The sequence below is a fragment of the Trachemys scripta genome, chromosome 22 (assembly GCF_013100865.1).
Source record: "Trachemys scripta elegans isolate TJP31775 chromosome 22, CAS_Tse_1.0, whole genome shotgun sequence".
NCBI lineage: Eukaryota > Metazoa > Chordata > Testudines > Emydidae > Trachemys > Trachemys scripta.
Window position 1 is genome coordinate 4,033,620 of NC_048319.1, and position 16,584 is coordinate 4,050,203.

The following is a 16,584-nucleotide window of genomic DNA, read 5'->3' on the forward strand; positions in this document are numbered from 1 at the left end:
TTTCACTCTCCCTCCCCAGTGGGTGGGGAAGGTGACACTCTTCGCGCTTAGCAATGCTGCAGCCCCAGGCCGACCCTGTGGCCAGTGCAGTAGCCCCCAGGAGCTACAGCCAGGGACAAGCGCAGAGGCGGCCAGAGCCCCCCACCTGACGCTCTGACCCCTGAGGCTCAGGACTGTGGGACGGGACAACAGCCAATGCAGGGGTCATGGTAGCCAGTAGGGGTTTGCAGCAAGAGAGAAGGGGCCAGCTCTGACTGACAATAGCGGCTTTATTTCACGGGGAGGGGGCCGGTCTCAGGTTCTAAGTCTGGAAGCAGCAGGGCCTGCGGGCAGAGTCTGGGCTACGTGGCCAGCGCTGCCCTCCGCTGGTGGCCCCAGAGCCTGCAGCTGCCCTGGCTCATTTAAGCACCCAGCCTCTCTCCTGCTGGTCCCAGGCTGATTTCCCCCTTCCAGGCCAGCAGCTGTGGGCAGAGCACAGAGCCCCCTCCGCTGCCTCCAGGAGGCGGCGAGGGACAGCCCCTGGCAGGTGATGCAGAGGACGCCCACGAGGAGAGGGCCCCCGCCCAGCAGGATCGCCAGGACGATGAAGACGAGGTGCTGCCGGTGTTGTGCCGCTGCAGGCTTGCTGGGAAAGAGGGAGGGGTACGCCGGCGGGGAGCAGGAGTGGGAGAGCTCATGGAAGGTGCAGAAGGGGGGGCAGGCGGTGCAGTTGTTGGCGGTGTCCCCCCGGCAGGTGTAGCAGGACGGGTGGCAGGTGGCACAGACCTGCACAGGGCGTGGGCTCCTGTCCAGGCTGGGAGACCTCCTGGATCGGTTGTAATAGCGGGGAGGGCAGTAGGACAGGCAGAGGTGCTGGAACGCATAGAAGGCGCTGCTACATTCTGCGGGGAGAGGAGCAAGAGTTCACATGAGACCAGGGCACCTCAGGCTACGTACTGCAACACGGGCTGAAATGCAGCCACCTCTAGGGTGGGCAGGTAACAGCCAGCACAGAGCGCCTGCACAGCTGTGGGGCACGAAGGGACTTAGTTGGAGCTTGCAGCCCATCTTACTGAGGTGCCCTGGCATGGCCAGTGCCCACACGCAGCAGGGAAGCCTGGGCCCACATCCACAAAGCTATTTCAGTGACAGTTAGGAACCTAGATACCTTGGAGGATCTGGGCCTTGGTGTTTAAGGTCTCCTCCAAGAAAGCCCTCCAGGTGTGGAACGCCAGTGCCTGCTCTCTGCAGGACAAAGGGTTAAATTGGCCCTGCCTGGATTCAAACCTGTGACTCCCAGGAATCTAAGTGGTTTCTAGTTCCAACCTGCTGCACACAGGACTGATATCCCCTCGGGCTTAAGGAGAGACAGGCACGCTGACAAGAAGCAGAGCGTTTCTGGCTGCGGGGTTGAAACCAGAGACTGATTCAGCCCCAGGCCGGCCCGGTTTGCTGAACCCAAGTCGAATGGCTTAGCAGCCCCTCTGGCCAAGGCGAGCGTGCCCCACTGTAATGCCCGATTGAAGGAGGGGGAAGGACACCAGGCTGACATGAAGCAGGCTTCCCCAACTCATTCCTGGGGCCAGCAGGAGATGCCAGTATGACCAGGGCCCAGCACCCCTGAAAGGAGGGGGGGGGTCTGTCACTCAAGGACCCCCTGGCTCGCTGAGGAGCGCCACTGACTGGATTCTTGGAAGATCCAGCCAGGAGAGGGAACACAAAAGCATCCTCAGGGCTGCTGCATGGACGTACCTCCCCCCGCAGCTCACCAGGCAAATGGTCTCCTCTGAGGTGAGCTGAGGGGACTCCTGGGTGGCGGGCTGTCCTGGCAGAGCTCTGCCGGCTCCGGGGGTGGGTGGGTGTCAGGGAGAGCCGGCCACGTGGCTGTGGATAACTCTCGACTTTGCCTGAGGGCTACAGCAGAGCCTCACTGGGGCCCTGTGCTAATGAGTCGATTGGTGCCAGGACAACTCACCCTCGCACGCTCCCTCGGAGTCCCGCCTAACACACTCGCTCACAACGGAGGCTGCTATCTGCCTGGCCGTCATGGCCTCGTCCGTGCCGTAGAGCTGCAGGACGACGCTGGTGAGGAGCCCTGGGGGGGGCGGGGTGTCAAGAGAAGAGGAGCTTCAGACTCGATGCTGGGGAGCCCACGATCCCAAATGCCATGAGTTCCCTACAAGACACCTGCCCGGACACTTCACGGATCTCTGGCCCCAGGCACAGCACGGCGCTATGGAGGAGCGCTGGGACCCCCGGGTGTTGGACGGGTGAGTGAACAAACGCCATGGCGATGCACAGCCGGAGCCTGCTCCACCCCCCCCAGTGCTAAAGGCCGTGAGTGCCCCTGGCCAGGGAGCTTTCAAGGATCCTAAACAGGTGCAACCTCACTAGCTCCAGAATCCCCATCAGCAGAGGGAATTGAGCCCAGGCCCTGTGGACATGAGCGGTGCAGGAGAAGGATGGGATAAACAGGACGGCAAAGGAGAGGTGCACAGGGGAGGAAACGTAACCGGGCTCAGGGACACCACTGGTTCCTGGTGCACAAGGGATTAACTCCGTCTCAGCTTCCCCTTGCACAAGCGTTCAGGGGAAGAGCTGCGAACGGCCACCTGGGAGACACCACCGCCTTTGGGAACAGTGCGCTCCCACTGGGAGACGGCAACGCAAGTAACAACTAACCCGGGAAGAGACCTTGCTGCCTAGAACTCCTCTGCTGGCCTACAGGGGATCATCCTTCCAGTTCTTTAGGCACATCCCCCCTCGCCAAGCCGTTCAGCAGCCTGGGCTGTCCTGAACTCTGCTCACCCTCAGCTAACCAGAGGAAAAGCAGCTGTAGCGATAGCAACAGGGCTCTTGCATATGTCTTCTGCATGACGGGGGCGCTCACCTGTGTTGTAAGCATCACCCTTGTTCTCGAGGAAGAGCGTCCATGTGCCTCGTGGGTCCTCGTCCCAGAAGTGCGTGGACATGAAGGACCAATCCCTGTAGCCCTGGTTGCTGGTGTCGTATGGCCTAGCGGGGGCAGGGAAATGCACAAACCCTTCAGACTTTGGACACTAGAAGGTCATGGGATGCACTTCAGAAACCCAGAGGTGAGCGTTGGACAAGTCTCCGGGTTCTTACAATGGCAGCATCAAACGTACCAGAGCCCGAGAGAACTGGCCTGCCTTAACCATTTGCCTTTCTAGCAGGAAGACTTCTCAAAGCAGCCTTCACCTCACAGCCCTGCTGGGGTAACTGTCTTCTGGGCATACGCTGCTCCCCAGCTTGGGTCAGGAAGGAACCTGTGCCCCTGTAATCTAGTGCATTGTGGAGGTTGTGACTTCCCCTCAAGAAGTCAGCATTGGCCACTGTTGGAGACTGGATACCACACCAGATAATCCATGGATCCATTCCAGTGCGGCAGTTCTGATATTCCCAGCGCAATGGTTCCATATAGAGACACGACCTACCCCTCATCTAGCAGAGACTCCCCTGTCGTCGTCCCCCCCCGCCTTTAGCAATATGGGAAGGGCAGGGTGGTTGTAACCCTGATACCTGTTTGTGACCCTCTGCAGGGTCGTGACCTGCAAGTTGAGAACTCCTATCCCAGTGCCACAGCTCATTTTGGAGCAATCGCACTCCCTGAGATTCACATTTTAAGTTTCTATAGCCATGAAATTCCCATTTGATCACTGCAGGCCGCACCTTCCCCCCCATGGAAGTACCAGCAGGAAGTGTTCGGTCCACACCTTACCTGACGGCCACCAGGGTGGACTTGGTTCCCATTGGGCTGGTCAGAGAGATGGCCAGATCCCCTCTCCTGCTGTAGCTTAGAGAGATGCGGACCTGGACGTGCTCTAGGGAGCGGATATGCCTGGTCCTCCCGATGCAGGTGGAGACTTTTTTGCTGACTGTGAGTTTTGAGCCTATCTCCCTGCCAGGAGACAAGAAGAGGCGGTGAAGGCGTCTGCCCCAGCTTGGGGCCCAGAAACCCAATGAGACCAGGTACGGGGGAGTCTGCTACTAAAGCCTCTTGTTTCAGCGGATATTTTTTAATGACACCACAAAGGAACAGCATCAGGTCAGGTGTGTCCAGCAAACCGGAGCTAAAGCAGAGCAGAGCTTTGGGATAGAAGTTCATAGGGTCCAAGCAGAGGATGGGGATCACTCTTTGCGGGCAGGGTTATTTTTCTGGGGGAGGACCCCCCAGTGACCCAGCTCTTGCCCCCATGAATATGAGGGACAGGCAATCACTAATCTTTGCTGCCACCCCCTTTAACACCCACACCGAACTGCAACAGCAGGAGCTCCTGAAGTGCTGTGGCGTTTGTAAGTATCCAGCCCATACTCGGGAACCTGGTCTCCATCCCCAGGTCTCATTTCCCTGCGAAAATGTCCTCGGGAAGTGGTTCCCAGCTCCTGCTTTGTGCACAGAAAGGCTTTTCTACCAGGATTTCCCCCACAACGCGCTACACAAGGGGTCAGATTCCAACGGGATTTCTTCTCTTACAGGGGCGCGTAGACAACCTTGACTGAACACTTCCTCTGGGGCCTGGTTGTAGTCCACTTCTTGGCCAGATCCACCAGATCGCCAGCATCCAGGAGTCCATAGCCGTAATGGTGGCTTACTGAAAAACAGAGACACCAGCCCAGGGTAAAATCAAGCCCCAACACGGGACTGCGAAGCCGTGACTCATGGGAGTTTATTGGCGCCTCTTGTTCTTTTAAATACCATGGCAGAAGTAACTAGGATCCCGGTAGCAATTTGCACTGAGTCAAGATCTAACGCGCAGCCTCACCTTTGCGTCCGACTCCGTTCAGGGCCCAGTCTTCTGCCTGCAGGTGGGCTGGTTTGGAGGCTCTCACCACGAGATGCTGCATGTCGCGCCAGGTCAATGCTGGGCTAGAGACAAGGAGGACTTTGGGAAAGAGGTCTCCTGCATCAAAAGGCTGAGGTGACTCTGGGGCTGGCGAGAGGGGGCAGGTGGCTTCTGCTCATCCACACAGCAGGTAGACCATGGGCAAGCTTTCTCCAGACAGTCCCAGCTCGATCGCCAGTGCTTTGGAGAGGCCGCGTTACAGCGTTAATAGCGGATCATCTGTGGCTCATTCAGTCCTTGGCTTCTCTGCCAAAAGGGAGCCAGTTAGGGCAGATGGTGGGTTGAACACCCAGCCATGTGGACTGGATGGAGACCCACCAACTGGTTTCCCGCAGGCAGCCGAACAGCTGGGAGGGGGCGCTAGCGTTGGGTCCCTGAACTGTATCCCTGGAGAGGAGACTGCGCAACCCAGGTCATCGTGAGCTATTTACTGTGTTTGCTTTTGTCGGGGTGATGGGGACATATTTGGACCGTAATCCCTACAGACGTTCTAAGTGACTCTGGAAAGAGGCCCTAGCAGATTCCCTGGGGGGTAGCAGCTGCGTTGCCTTAGGAGTGCAGAGTGAACCCATGTTCTACCTACTTGGCCTCCAGCGCGAGCGCGATCATCCCGGCAACCAGGGGGGCAGAGGCCGAGGTGCCCGTGTGCTTGTCGGTGCAGCGGTGCCGCAGGTCAGTTGTCACCTGGGGAGAGAGGGGAGGGGAGGAAGCCGTGGGATTGGCTTCTCAGAGAGATGCAGAGACACATTCTGGGCTGAATCGTCTGCTGGGTCTGAGCGGGTAAAGGAGCAGCGGTGAAATCCAGGGCAGAACTCTCGAGCCATCACTCTGCTCCCCCGTCGGCCAGAAGGGGTCACCGCTGAGCCGCCTCTTGGTTGGGGCCCTGCTGCGGTGGGCCCTAGAGTGCAGCCTTAACCTAGGGGAGAGAGGAACGGGCGGCAGTGGGGGACACTCACGATCTGCTTCTCGCTCTTGATGCCGCTGCTGTAGGTAGTGGTGAGGGTGGAGGCGCAGGCCTCGCTGTACCAGGGCACCCGGCCGCTCTCGGTCGTGCTGCCCACCGACAGGGTGTAGATGCTGTTGGTGTACCCATCGCAGTTACAGTTGTCCGAGTGGATGCCACCGTTGCCAGAGGCCCAGACGAAGAGAGAACCCAGGCCGCCGCGCCCCTGTGGAGAGGGGAGCAAGCAGGGACCAGTGTTACACTGCGGGGTGGGGACAGAGTCCCTGTTGCAGTGGCGTTAATATGGTGCTAACATGCCACAGGGCTCCTCCCTGCTCCCCTGTCTGTTCGAAGTGGGGGTATTCCTGGGGCCTGGCTACAGCTGACCTAGTTTCCATGGAAACACAATAGACTGTAGTTAAGCTGACAGCATGCATAAGGGTGCTATTTCGGAGGGGGATGGGAGTAAATAGGAAGGGCAGGGCTAGTCCCATGTAAAATTATACCCAACATTTGTTCGTACTGGATCAAACCAAGGCTCCAGCCAGCTTAGCCTTTAGCAGCAGGCTGGCTCTGACGTGTCAGTGGAGGGCAAAAAAGTACCCAGCACCGTGTCATGCACGGGGAGCAGAATTCCTCCCTGAACTGGCCCCAGGTGCCTGGCTGAGAGCTGCCCTGCTAGGGGGGCTAGTGCAGCAGAGTGCCCGGTTCTGTGCTCTCCAGCCCACGTTATCCCCCCCTTCAGAAGCCACAAACCCCCTCGACTGCCAGAGGCAACGAGCCAGCAAAGGAACGAAGCCCTGGAGCCCACGCTTACATTCGCTATCCCCTTGTAGAACGCTTCCAGGGCCAGGAGCCCAGGTCCATCCACAGTTTTACCATCATCCTCTGGGCCCCAGCTCGCGCTGTAGATGTGGATGTGTTGGGGGCGGAAACTCAAGGATTGAGCCTCCACGATGTCCGTGATGGGACCATCGAGCATCCTCACACCTGTGGGGTCAGGGAAGAGAGGGCAGCTAGGTCAGAGGTCTCAACGAGCCAGCACTGCCCTTAACAGGCCCATGAGCCCTCTCCCACTCCAGGTCAGGCAGGCGTCTCCAGTTGGTGACATTAGCATGCAAGCCTCCATGTTAGCCTCATAACCAGAGCCCTACCAAATTCACAGCCATGAAAAACCGTGAAAGCTGGTCCCTGTACTATACAGATTTCACAGGGGAGACCAGCGTTTCTCAAATTAGGGGGGCCTGACACTAAAGGGACTTGCGGGGGGGGGGGTCACAAGGTTATTTTAGGGGGTTGCTGTATTGCCACCATTACTTCTGCGCTCCCTTCAGAGCTGGGCGGCTGGAGAGTGGCGGCTGCTGGCTGAGCACCCAGCTCTGAAGGAAGTGCTGACACCAGCAGCAGCGCAGAAGTAAAGGGAGCAGTACCACACCCCCCCCACAGTAACCGTGTGACACCCCCCCCCCCAACTCCTTTCTGGGTCAGGACCCCTACAATGACAACAGTGACATTTCAGATTTCAATAGCTGAAATCTTGCAATTTACAATTTTTAAAATCCTCTGACCGTGAAATTGACCAAAATGGCCTGTGAATTTGGTAGGGCCCTAATCATAATGTAGCCAGCAGCTCTTCTAATCCGTGTGCAGCAGCTAAGCAAGAGCTCCCTCTAGTGTCACGCAAGGCTCCAGTTTCAGCCAGGTCGGCCTAACCTTGAGCACTTTGCATCTGTTCAGCGCAATGCCCAGGCATGAACCAGTCAATCTCCGTAGCCAGAGCAGCAGGGTGAGGCAGGGGCGGGGTTTTCGCTATTCTACAGACGGACACACAGAGGTTAAGGGACCAGATGTTCAGAGATGCTGAGCACCGGCAATTCCCATTGGCTTCAAATGGATTTGTAACTACTTGCTCCGGCTGCAAAATAAAAATCAATCGGGTCCTAACGGAGCGTCCAAGCCCATGCAGTACGTAATCGGCGGAGCTGGGTTAAGAGCTCCGGAGCTCCTGCCCTCACGCCCTGTGCTCAATCCACTAGACCGTGCTGCCTCTTAGGATACTTGCAGCCGGTTTTAACCAAGAGTTTTGTTTGAGAGGCCAGAACTGCCCTTCTGCTGTACAACCAAGTCCCTGTTCTGGGGCCATGCACTCCCCCAGAGGTCTGGGCAAGCTCGGGCCCTCCCTTCCCATGGTATCTGGGAAGTATCACGCCAAGAAAGCAGGTTGCTTACCTCCAATTTTTGCATTGTACGCGACGCCGACTCCACAGAGTCGGTTGTTGGCTGCAGCTGCCACCTCTCCTGCGCAGCGTGTCCCGTGCCTGAGGGACAGAGGCAGGGAGCGAGAGTCATCACAGCCATATCGGCCAGCCAAACAGCCAGATTCCCCCATATGCTCGGCCTTGCCATGAGGGACAGCACATGCTAATGCTGACTAGCAGCTGTTCCTCTCCCTGGAATGTTCCGTTGGATCAGGGATGGTCCCTCCTTAAGTCACCTTGGGGGTCGCTTTCCATTTGGGCACGACTCAGTCACGTGCAAGTCGTGGGAAGTGGTGCAGTAAGTGCTGGAAGGTGGGATGAGAGAGACCCACTGAAGCCACTCAGCCTGCCTGATGTCCCAGAGCATTACATCTGGTCACCGTGAGAGGAGGAGGGGCCAGACACAAGGTTAGGATCCTCCTATTTGAGTCAGCTGGAGATTCAAGGTACTGGACACTCCGGGGTACATTGGGCCCTGCATACACGCACTGGTGAGCCTGCCAGACCACTACCGCTATCGTAACATCTTCACTACAGGGGAGACGCTGCTTAGTGTCACTGCCTAGGTAGGTGCAATCCTGAGGCAATCCCTCCGACTCCAATCCAAGTGCCTGAATGTCCCCCCGCAGGAACACGCATGCTTTGTAACCCTAGTCCTTCATTGTTCAGGGACAGAATTCGCTTCCACTTCTTCACCTCAATGCATCCTAATAGTGAATCTCATGACGCATCCGAAGGACAACGCTGGAGATTAGCTCTACCACCAGAGAGACAAAATCCCCAGGGCAGGGGATTTAGATCTGGCCACCCCAAGCAGCACAACCCCCATTTGCTGCAGGAACTCACCGATTCTCATCCCAGACGTTGTAACGAGGCTGTGGGTCGGGATCGTTACTGTTGAAGTCATAACTCGCAAGGGGATCCTAAAGCAAGAGGAAACACGAAAGTGAGAAGACTCTGCTTTAGAAAGCGTGTCTTTGTTACACTGGACCTTATACATTCGCTTTAACCCCTAGAACGAAGCCAACAAACAGGTAAATAATCAGCATCTATAGAGCACTCCACATGGTGAGAGTTCTTCACAAGTGTTACCATGTGCTCCTATGGGGCACGGATAACAATATCCCAGGGGTTAATCCAGGGAAATCCGATGGCCTGTGTTACACAGGAGGGCAAACTAGATGATCAGAGTGGTTGCTTCTGGCCTAATAATCTATTAATCCCTATTTTAATAATAGGAAAACAAAGATTACCTAAAGTAATTCAGTAGCAAAGCCAGGATTAGAACAGGAATTCCTGGCTCCTAGCCCTGTGCTCAGTCCACTGGGTCACTGCCTCAACGAGACGCACACGCACTAATTAAAACAGCGCAACTTTGTAGACCACTCTTCTGGTTTAAACCCAGTTACACCAGTTTAACTTAGATGCAAATTAAACTGATAGAAAACAGGTTTACATCAATGTACACATCTGTCTTTGGTTTGACAAGGTCTACTTATAATCACACCTTTGGTTAAACTGGTGCTACTCTGTTTTGACCAGAGCGTGAGGATACCTGATGCTTTACGAAGGAAGTCTGTGTCATTATCCCCATTTTAAATACGGGGAAATGGAGGCAAAAGGAGGTAAAAAGTCACTTGCTAAAATAACCCAGCAGGTCTGTGGCAAAGCCAGGAACAGAAGTCAAGCCTCCTGAATCCCATCCCAGTGCTTTGTCCATTAGCCCAGTGGTTCTCAAGGGGTACGTGTACCCCAGGGGGTAGGCAGAGATCTTCCAGGGGATACATCACTCATCTAGATATTTGCCTAGTTTTACAACAGGCTACATAAAAAGCCCCAGCAAAGCCAGTACAAACTAAAATTTCATACAGACATTGATTTGTTTATACTGCTCTATAGACTATACACTGAAATGTAAGTACAATATTTATATTCCAAATGATTTACTTTATAATTATATGGTCAAAATGAGAAAGGAAGCAATTTGTCAGTACTAGTGTGGCTGGGACACTTCTGTATTTTTACGTCCGATTTTATAAGCAAGTAGTTAAGTGAGGTGAAACTTGGGGGTACGCAAGACAAATCAGACTCCTGAAAGGGAGACAGTCGTCTGGAAAGGTTGAGAGCCGCTGCATTAGCCCATGCTGCCTCTCTAGGAGAGGATATGGCTGGGAGGAAGGAGTCCACCCAACTTCTATGCTATTTAGAGGACGTACGAGGTTCACTATAGAGGATCACTTATTTAGGAGATTCAATTGCTCCTGTCTCCATTCGTTTTCTAAACCCGCGCTGGGATGCAGCTTCCTCTAATTACATCTCGTCATGTTTCTTTGGTCTTGGATATTTCTTTTATAGAAGCCATTTCAAACTTTGGAAATTTCCCTCACTGAAGAGGCTAAGCCTTTTGATCCAGCCATCCAGATGCTGGGCCCCACCACACCAGGATAAAAGTTTTCACAGCTTCTCCTCTTCCTTGCAGGGAATATGCTGCGAGAAGCAACTAGCTATAGCTGATGGATCCCAAATGACTCAGCTGTGGAGGTCACAACATTGGGACGCCTGGATAGTGTCCGATTGATCTTACGTAGTTAGCAGACAGATCAGGGTGGTCTCTCTCCAGTCCATCATCCAGGACTGAGAGCACCACGCCCAAGCCGGTGTACCCCTTGCTCCAAGCCGTAAGGATGTTCAGGTCTGGACGGACGTCGTTGTTCTGAAACGAAAGCCAGACCAGGTTTGAGCACAAAGGTCCATTCTGGCCTGTGATCTATGAATCACCTTTACAAATCATAGAATTGTAGGACTGGAAGGGACCTTGAGAGGTCTTTTAGTCCAGACTCCCGCACTCAAGGCAGGACTAAGTATTATCTAAACCATCCCTGACAGGTGACTGGCTAACCTGCTCTTAAAAACCTTCAATGACAGAGATTGTTCTGATTTATTACCAGTATTATTCCTACTTTACAACTAAGGAAAATGAGGCATGCAGTGGTGCAATGACTTCCTCAAGCAAATCAGAGCTGAAGAATAAAAGCCAGGAGTCCTGGCACCTGGTTGGCTGCTCTAAACGCTAGAACGCACTTCCTCACGGACCGTTAAACCAAGAGGATACGGTAGCAGAGTTAGAGGAGGATCAGACAGGAGGAGGTAACAGAATACAAATTCTTACCATGTACCACTGTTTATGGAACCAAGGATCTGTTGGCACAACAGCGATGGTTCTTTTCGTACGCCTCTTCAGCGTTTGCTGCTCAAACCAGTGGACCTAGATGGAGAGGAGTCACCCTTCTTAATGCCAGGGAAAGCAGCACGTTCCTCTTCGCCGGTCTACTCCCAGTGACAGATTTCACCTCCCATTGAACATTTCCCATACCATTTCCACCTCCGTGCTCTACCGGCTTGGTGGAAGGGCCATTTTAACCATACATCTGGAGGTTTTCCATAGCCCCCGAAGTAGACCTCATTTCCTGAAGCTTTAGTCTGTGGTTGCAAAGCACTAACAGAAAAGACCCTCTATCAATTCCTAACCAAATCAGTTCCAAAGTCTGTTACAGACTTTTTAACTGACAGGGCATCAAATTAATTAGGAGATCGTTGGCAAATGCATCCAAGGTTTGCCTCTAGACGACTACTTTTAGGAAAACACAACATTGGCAGTCGCTCATGACAAGATAAAAGGGCTATTGGTCCTTAGGCTTCAGATCTGATCACAAGCTGGGACTCAAGAAGAAAGCCCTTCCACCAAACAAACAGTGGACAGTAACGTGCTATTAGTTCTTCTGCCGTCCTCTGAAGCACTGTCCGCTGTCAGGGACGAGCTATCAAAGTAGGTGGGACCCTGCATTCAAGGCTACACATGCTGGTTTGACAGCACAGCAACTCCCTTCAATCGGTGTCTGATCTGCCGTATTTATAGACATAACTATGGAAGCCAATCGCTTGGCCAATCCCTTTCCACCTTAGCTCTGAGCTACGTCTCAACCAGAAGTCAGGAGCTCCATGCAGGAGTAACTCAGTGATATTCTCTGCCCTGTGCTATGCAGGAGGCCAAACTAGATGCTCACAATGGTCTGGTCTAGCCATAAAATTCACGAACACAGTTTCTAACAAGCTGAAGTTCTTTTGAGCTTCCACCACAAATTACACTCGGTTCACCTTGGGTTCTCTTTTCAGATGCACATGCCAGCCCCAGTGTCTGTTCAGGGATTCCTGTACCATGCCTCGGTGTTTGAAATGGTAATAGTGCTCCCCTTCAATTATCTGCAGAAAGAAGAGTTATATACAAGGCTATGACACGGGTGACAACCATGTCGGAGAAAAACATAGTTCTCACTCTTTGGTTGGTTGCAGCAAAATCAGATACTTTATTCTCAAGCAATTGCATAGAGGGAGAGAGTGCACTAGGACACAGGGTCTCCCCCTCCTAGGCAGGTCTCTCTACAAGTAAACAATTACAGCAAGCATTTATACCTTTTGTTACAGACAATAATAAGCAACAGCTGCATTTTGTTTATACATAGGTCATCCTGATATCTTATTTTTCTCACTTATTTAGACTCTAGTCTACATTCCATCTTATCTACACAAGGTCACCACAACTTCTCACACAGTTCTTTCCCACTCGCCTCACACAATCCTCGCTTCTACAAATCTCACGTTATTAGGGTTACAGCTAGCCTGACTCTTGCTAACAAACTGTCATGCATTGCAATCCCCTTCCTGTCAGTTCTTTCTCTGTTTCCACAACCAGAAGCCACCAGGAAAATTACCCATGTATGCCTTTCAGCATAATAAACTGCAGGATCTGGCATTCTGAGTATACAAGCTAGATCTCTTCTCCCCTATAAGCACTTCCTCTGGGCATACTTTAATATATAAAAACAGAACAGAGAGTTGTGTGGGGTCATTTTATTTCCCTTCTATATTCGCCTTTGTCATTTTAGAATTCCCTTCAGAGTAATGGAGAGCTAACGTTTCTGATCAACCTGCCAACTGCTGGCTGACTGGGGTGGGTCGCTCCATGTTTCCATTTTCTCAGTCATGGGGCACTAGGTGAAGCCACAGTGAGTGGCAGTTTCAATGGAATTTTGTTCTCCCTAAAGGATAGGCATCCGCTGAAGATCCCCAGCTCTGAACACACCAGAGAGCTGGTTTCACAATCGGTTAGCAAATGACATCTTTTAAAGCGAAAGACGGAGAGAAACAAGATAAAGATCTGCACAGCCTTTTAAATATTCTATGAGGCCATTTGGATGCTACAGGAGAAAGCTAGGGAAGGACACAGAGGTGGAGCTGATAAAGAGGAAATCCTTGTAATATCCAATGGCAAGCACAGAGCCTCTGCTTAAGAGAGAAAAACGTTTTGTGGCAAGTTTCGGCTCAGAACTAAGTTATTCATGCGGCTGAGTTAATCTGAAAACAGGCCTATACAATGGTAAAGACAAGTAGTTGTTACTTAGCAAAGCACCACTCGGATAAAGGTCGGTTTGGCGATTGAAACATTACCTTGTAGGGAACATACTGCCAAGGAAACAACGGAGGGTGGAAAAGGGGCAAACAGATGTTCAACTACCCAGACTCAAGGTGAATGGAAGGTGGACAGTGGTTGCACTATTTCAGAAGTCTCAGCAATGTAGAGCACCTAGAATAAAGGACAAGTAGAAATCCTAGAGTATATTCAGAGAGCGACTGGGAGAGGAATCAAAGAAAAAGGGCTAAGAAGATGATGGATTTTGGAATGAGGTCTGAGGGAGGTGACATTGAATTAGTGGGACACCTGGCTGGAGGAAGCACCAGCATTCCCCCTGCCCAGAATTTTATGAAGAGGGCAAGCCATTGTATGATCAAAGCAAGCACCCTGGAAGATGGGTAGGTCAATATCTGAAAAAAATCAAGGTGGAAAGTCGGTTGGGGGCTTGTTTTGGTATAACAGAAGATCAGATTAAAAGGTGGGATGGGGAGGTAGTTTGTAACCAAACAGCTGCTCCAGTGGAGTTCTCGAGGCCTAAAACTGGTTGTATAGGCAGAGGTGGTGAATTTGATCTCTTATTGATTTACGGGGATACATGGCAGGATGATGGCTGTCAGCCATTTAGAACTAAAAGGCAATAAAGCTCTTTCAGATAAGAGTGTCCAATGGCAGGCTGGCATTGTGTTCGGTAAGGTAGTGTACACTAGGGAGGCAGTATGATCTAGTGGATAGAGCACCAGACTGGGAGTCAGGACCCCTGGGTTCTATTCCTAGCTCGGCCGCTAACCTGGTGCATGACTTTGGGCAAGTCACTTCCTCGGTCTTCCTCCCACCCTTTATCCATCTGGTCTATTTAGACTGTAAGCTTTTCAGGACAGTAGCGGTCTTTTATTAGACGTTTGTACAGAACCTAGCACAACTGGGCCCCAAATCTCAACTGGGGCGTCTAGGTTTTAAAACACTAAATAAATATAACTAAAAAGGTGCAGAGAATGCATCCAGAGAGACCAGGGAATGCTGACCAGAGCCATGGACTGCAGGGTTTGGAAAAGCAAGTGTTCCCTTCTAGTATTACTATTACATTATTAAAAAATTAATGGAAATGTTTTAATTAATCTGGGATTTTTTGGTAAAATCTTTTTTTACCAAAACTTCATTATGGGCCCAACTAGAACGAGAGAGACCTGACCTGCACCAAACTTTTTTCCCTTAAATTGCCATCCATTACTAATCTCCTGGTGGCAGCGTTAGTGCAGATAATGGGCTGGACACCAGTGGTATGCTATACAACCTTGGTGTATAATAGATCCTCTCTTTAAAGATTCATTTGCATCGGTTGTCAATGCCATATGCATCAGGTATGCTTTTAGCTTGAGCTGCCGCATGAGGAGGAATTGGTAATGATGCTAGAATGTCACCATCTAAAAATAAAAATAGAGCCTGATAAAAGCTTCTCAGATACAGATCTGGCAGAGAAGAGAGAGTGTGAGGGGAGGAAAATGGATAAATAAGAGGCAAGGTTGGCAGGAGACAAAGATTGCAACATCAAATGGCACCTATGCAGGGCTGGCCCGGAAGCCTCCTACTTAGTCCTAGGTACAGTGTAGTAGTTTCACTTCTGGAATAGTCATCCAGGCCATGTGAGGTCACCATCAGAAGTGTGAACGTCTGCAGCAGGTCAGCCTTTCATCCAGGGCCGGCTCCAGGCACCCGCTTAACAAGCAGGTGCTTGGGGCGGCCAAGGGAGAGGGGCGGCACCTGCGGCAATTCGGGGGCGGCAGGTCCCTCACTCCCTCTAGGAGCGAAGGACCTGCCGCTGCCGATCGCAGCTTTTCCCCTCCCGCTTGGGGCGGCAGAAATGCTGGAGCCGGCCCTGCTTTCGTCAGCTCCCACTGCAGACAATCAGGTGGAGGAGTGACCTGACCCCCTGGCTCTCAACAGGAGCTTTTCCAGCTGGGGAACAAAATGTTGGGGTGTCTTTAGAGGGAGGAGGGTATGCTTCACTCCCCCAGCCCCCCTCTTAGAAACCTCCCCCCCATTTCTTGGAAAGAGGGTTTGGAACAGGAAAGTGACTGAATCCATGGGGAAGGACTGGAGGGGTGTGGGGAAGGAGAAGGGGCGAGTTGGGGAGCAGCCACCCATGGGAAGGGGGTGTTCAGTGGGGCAGGGGGAGCAGGTTCCACCCGCTGCTCCACGACCAGGTTGCTGGGGCTAGGGGTGGCATTGGCAGATTGCCCCTCTTCTGCCCCCCCCCGCCCCTCTTCTGCCCCCCCAGCTGCCCCCCTCCCCAGAGCAGCCCCCTCACCTGCCCCAGGCAGAGCAGCCCGTGCTTGCGGGCCAGGCGCTCGGCCTCCCGGGCCCCCGCCGGCACCCTCACCGCCCAGCTGCTCAGGTAGATGCTGAGCCCGCCCAAGCAGCAGGAGGCGCCGGCCAGCAGCAGCAGCCGGAGCCAGGCAGCCGCCCCCGACATGGCTCCGCCCAGCGCGCGGATCCGGTCTCCCCTGCCCAGGGGGAAACGCGGGGCCACCCCCGCCAAGGGGCCCTTAAATACCCCCCCGCCCCGGATCTGCGGCCTAGCGCTAGGCCTGGAGCCGGGGCCTCGATTTTGCCTCTCTCCCGGGCCGGGGAAGGGTTCCTCGGGCTCCCCCACGCCACGTGTTCACACCCCAGCCCAGCCGGGGTCGCCATAGCAACCGCAAGCCCAGGGAGCCGGGCCCGGCGACCTCGCCTCCCAACAAACTACAACCCCCAATGGGCTTTGCGAGGAGAGGCGGCGGTTCATTGGCTGCGAAGCCTTATGGGAGTTGTAGTTTTTTTTAAAAGCCTCGCGCGAGTGTGTGTTTTCTGCTTCTTATAATGATGTTTGCCGGGCTGGAGCATCGTCTGCGATTGAAAGAAGATGACAAAGAGTTGAAGGGGGGGAGGGGCTTTCTTTTTGTAATAAATATTTTGGTAAATATATTTTATTATTATTATTGCTTTGCATCCAGATAGCGCCTAGGGAGCTCGGGTAATGCTGCGGGACTGCACTGCGCTAGGCGCTGTATAAATACAGAACGAAAAGACCGT

The 16,584-nt window shown here is 53.1% G+C and overlaps 1 protein-coding gene across 1 annotated transcript; it reads right to left on the bottom strand.

Annotated features, from left to right (window-relative positions):
- Window positions 1-260: 260 nt before the first annotated feature.
- PCSK4 (proprotein convertase subtilisin/kexin type 4) lies at window positions 261-15,985 on the bottom strand. The gene is made up of 15 exons (XM_034755572.1): window positions 15,821-15,985; window positions 12,201-12,305; window positions 11,215-11,310; window positions 10,630-10,758; window positions 8,892-8,968; window positions 8,017-8,105; window positions 6,605-6,777; window positions 5,801-6,013; window positions 5,428-5,528; window positions 4,764-4,867; window positions 4,475-4,592; window positions 3,719-3,898; window positions 2,870-2,994; window positions 1,955-2,074; window positions 261-881 (listed from the first exon to the last, which is right to left on the bottom strand). The coding sequence occupies exons 1-15, from the start codon at window positions 15,983-15,985 to the stop codon at window positions 295-297; spliced, it is 2,382 nt and encodes a 793-aa protein (XP_034611463.1). The 3' UTR covers window positions 261-294.
- Between the last annotated feature and the right edge of the window lie 599 nt (window positions 15,986-16,584).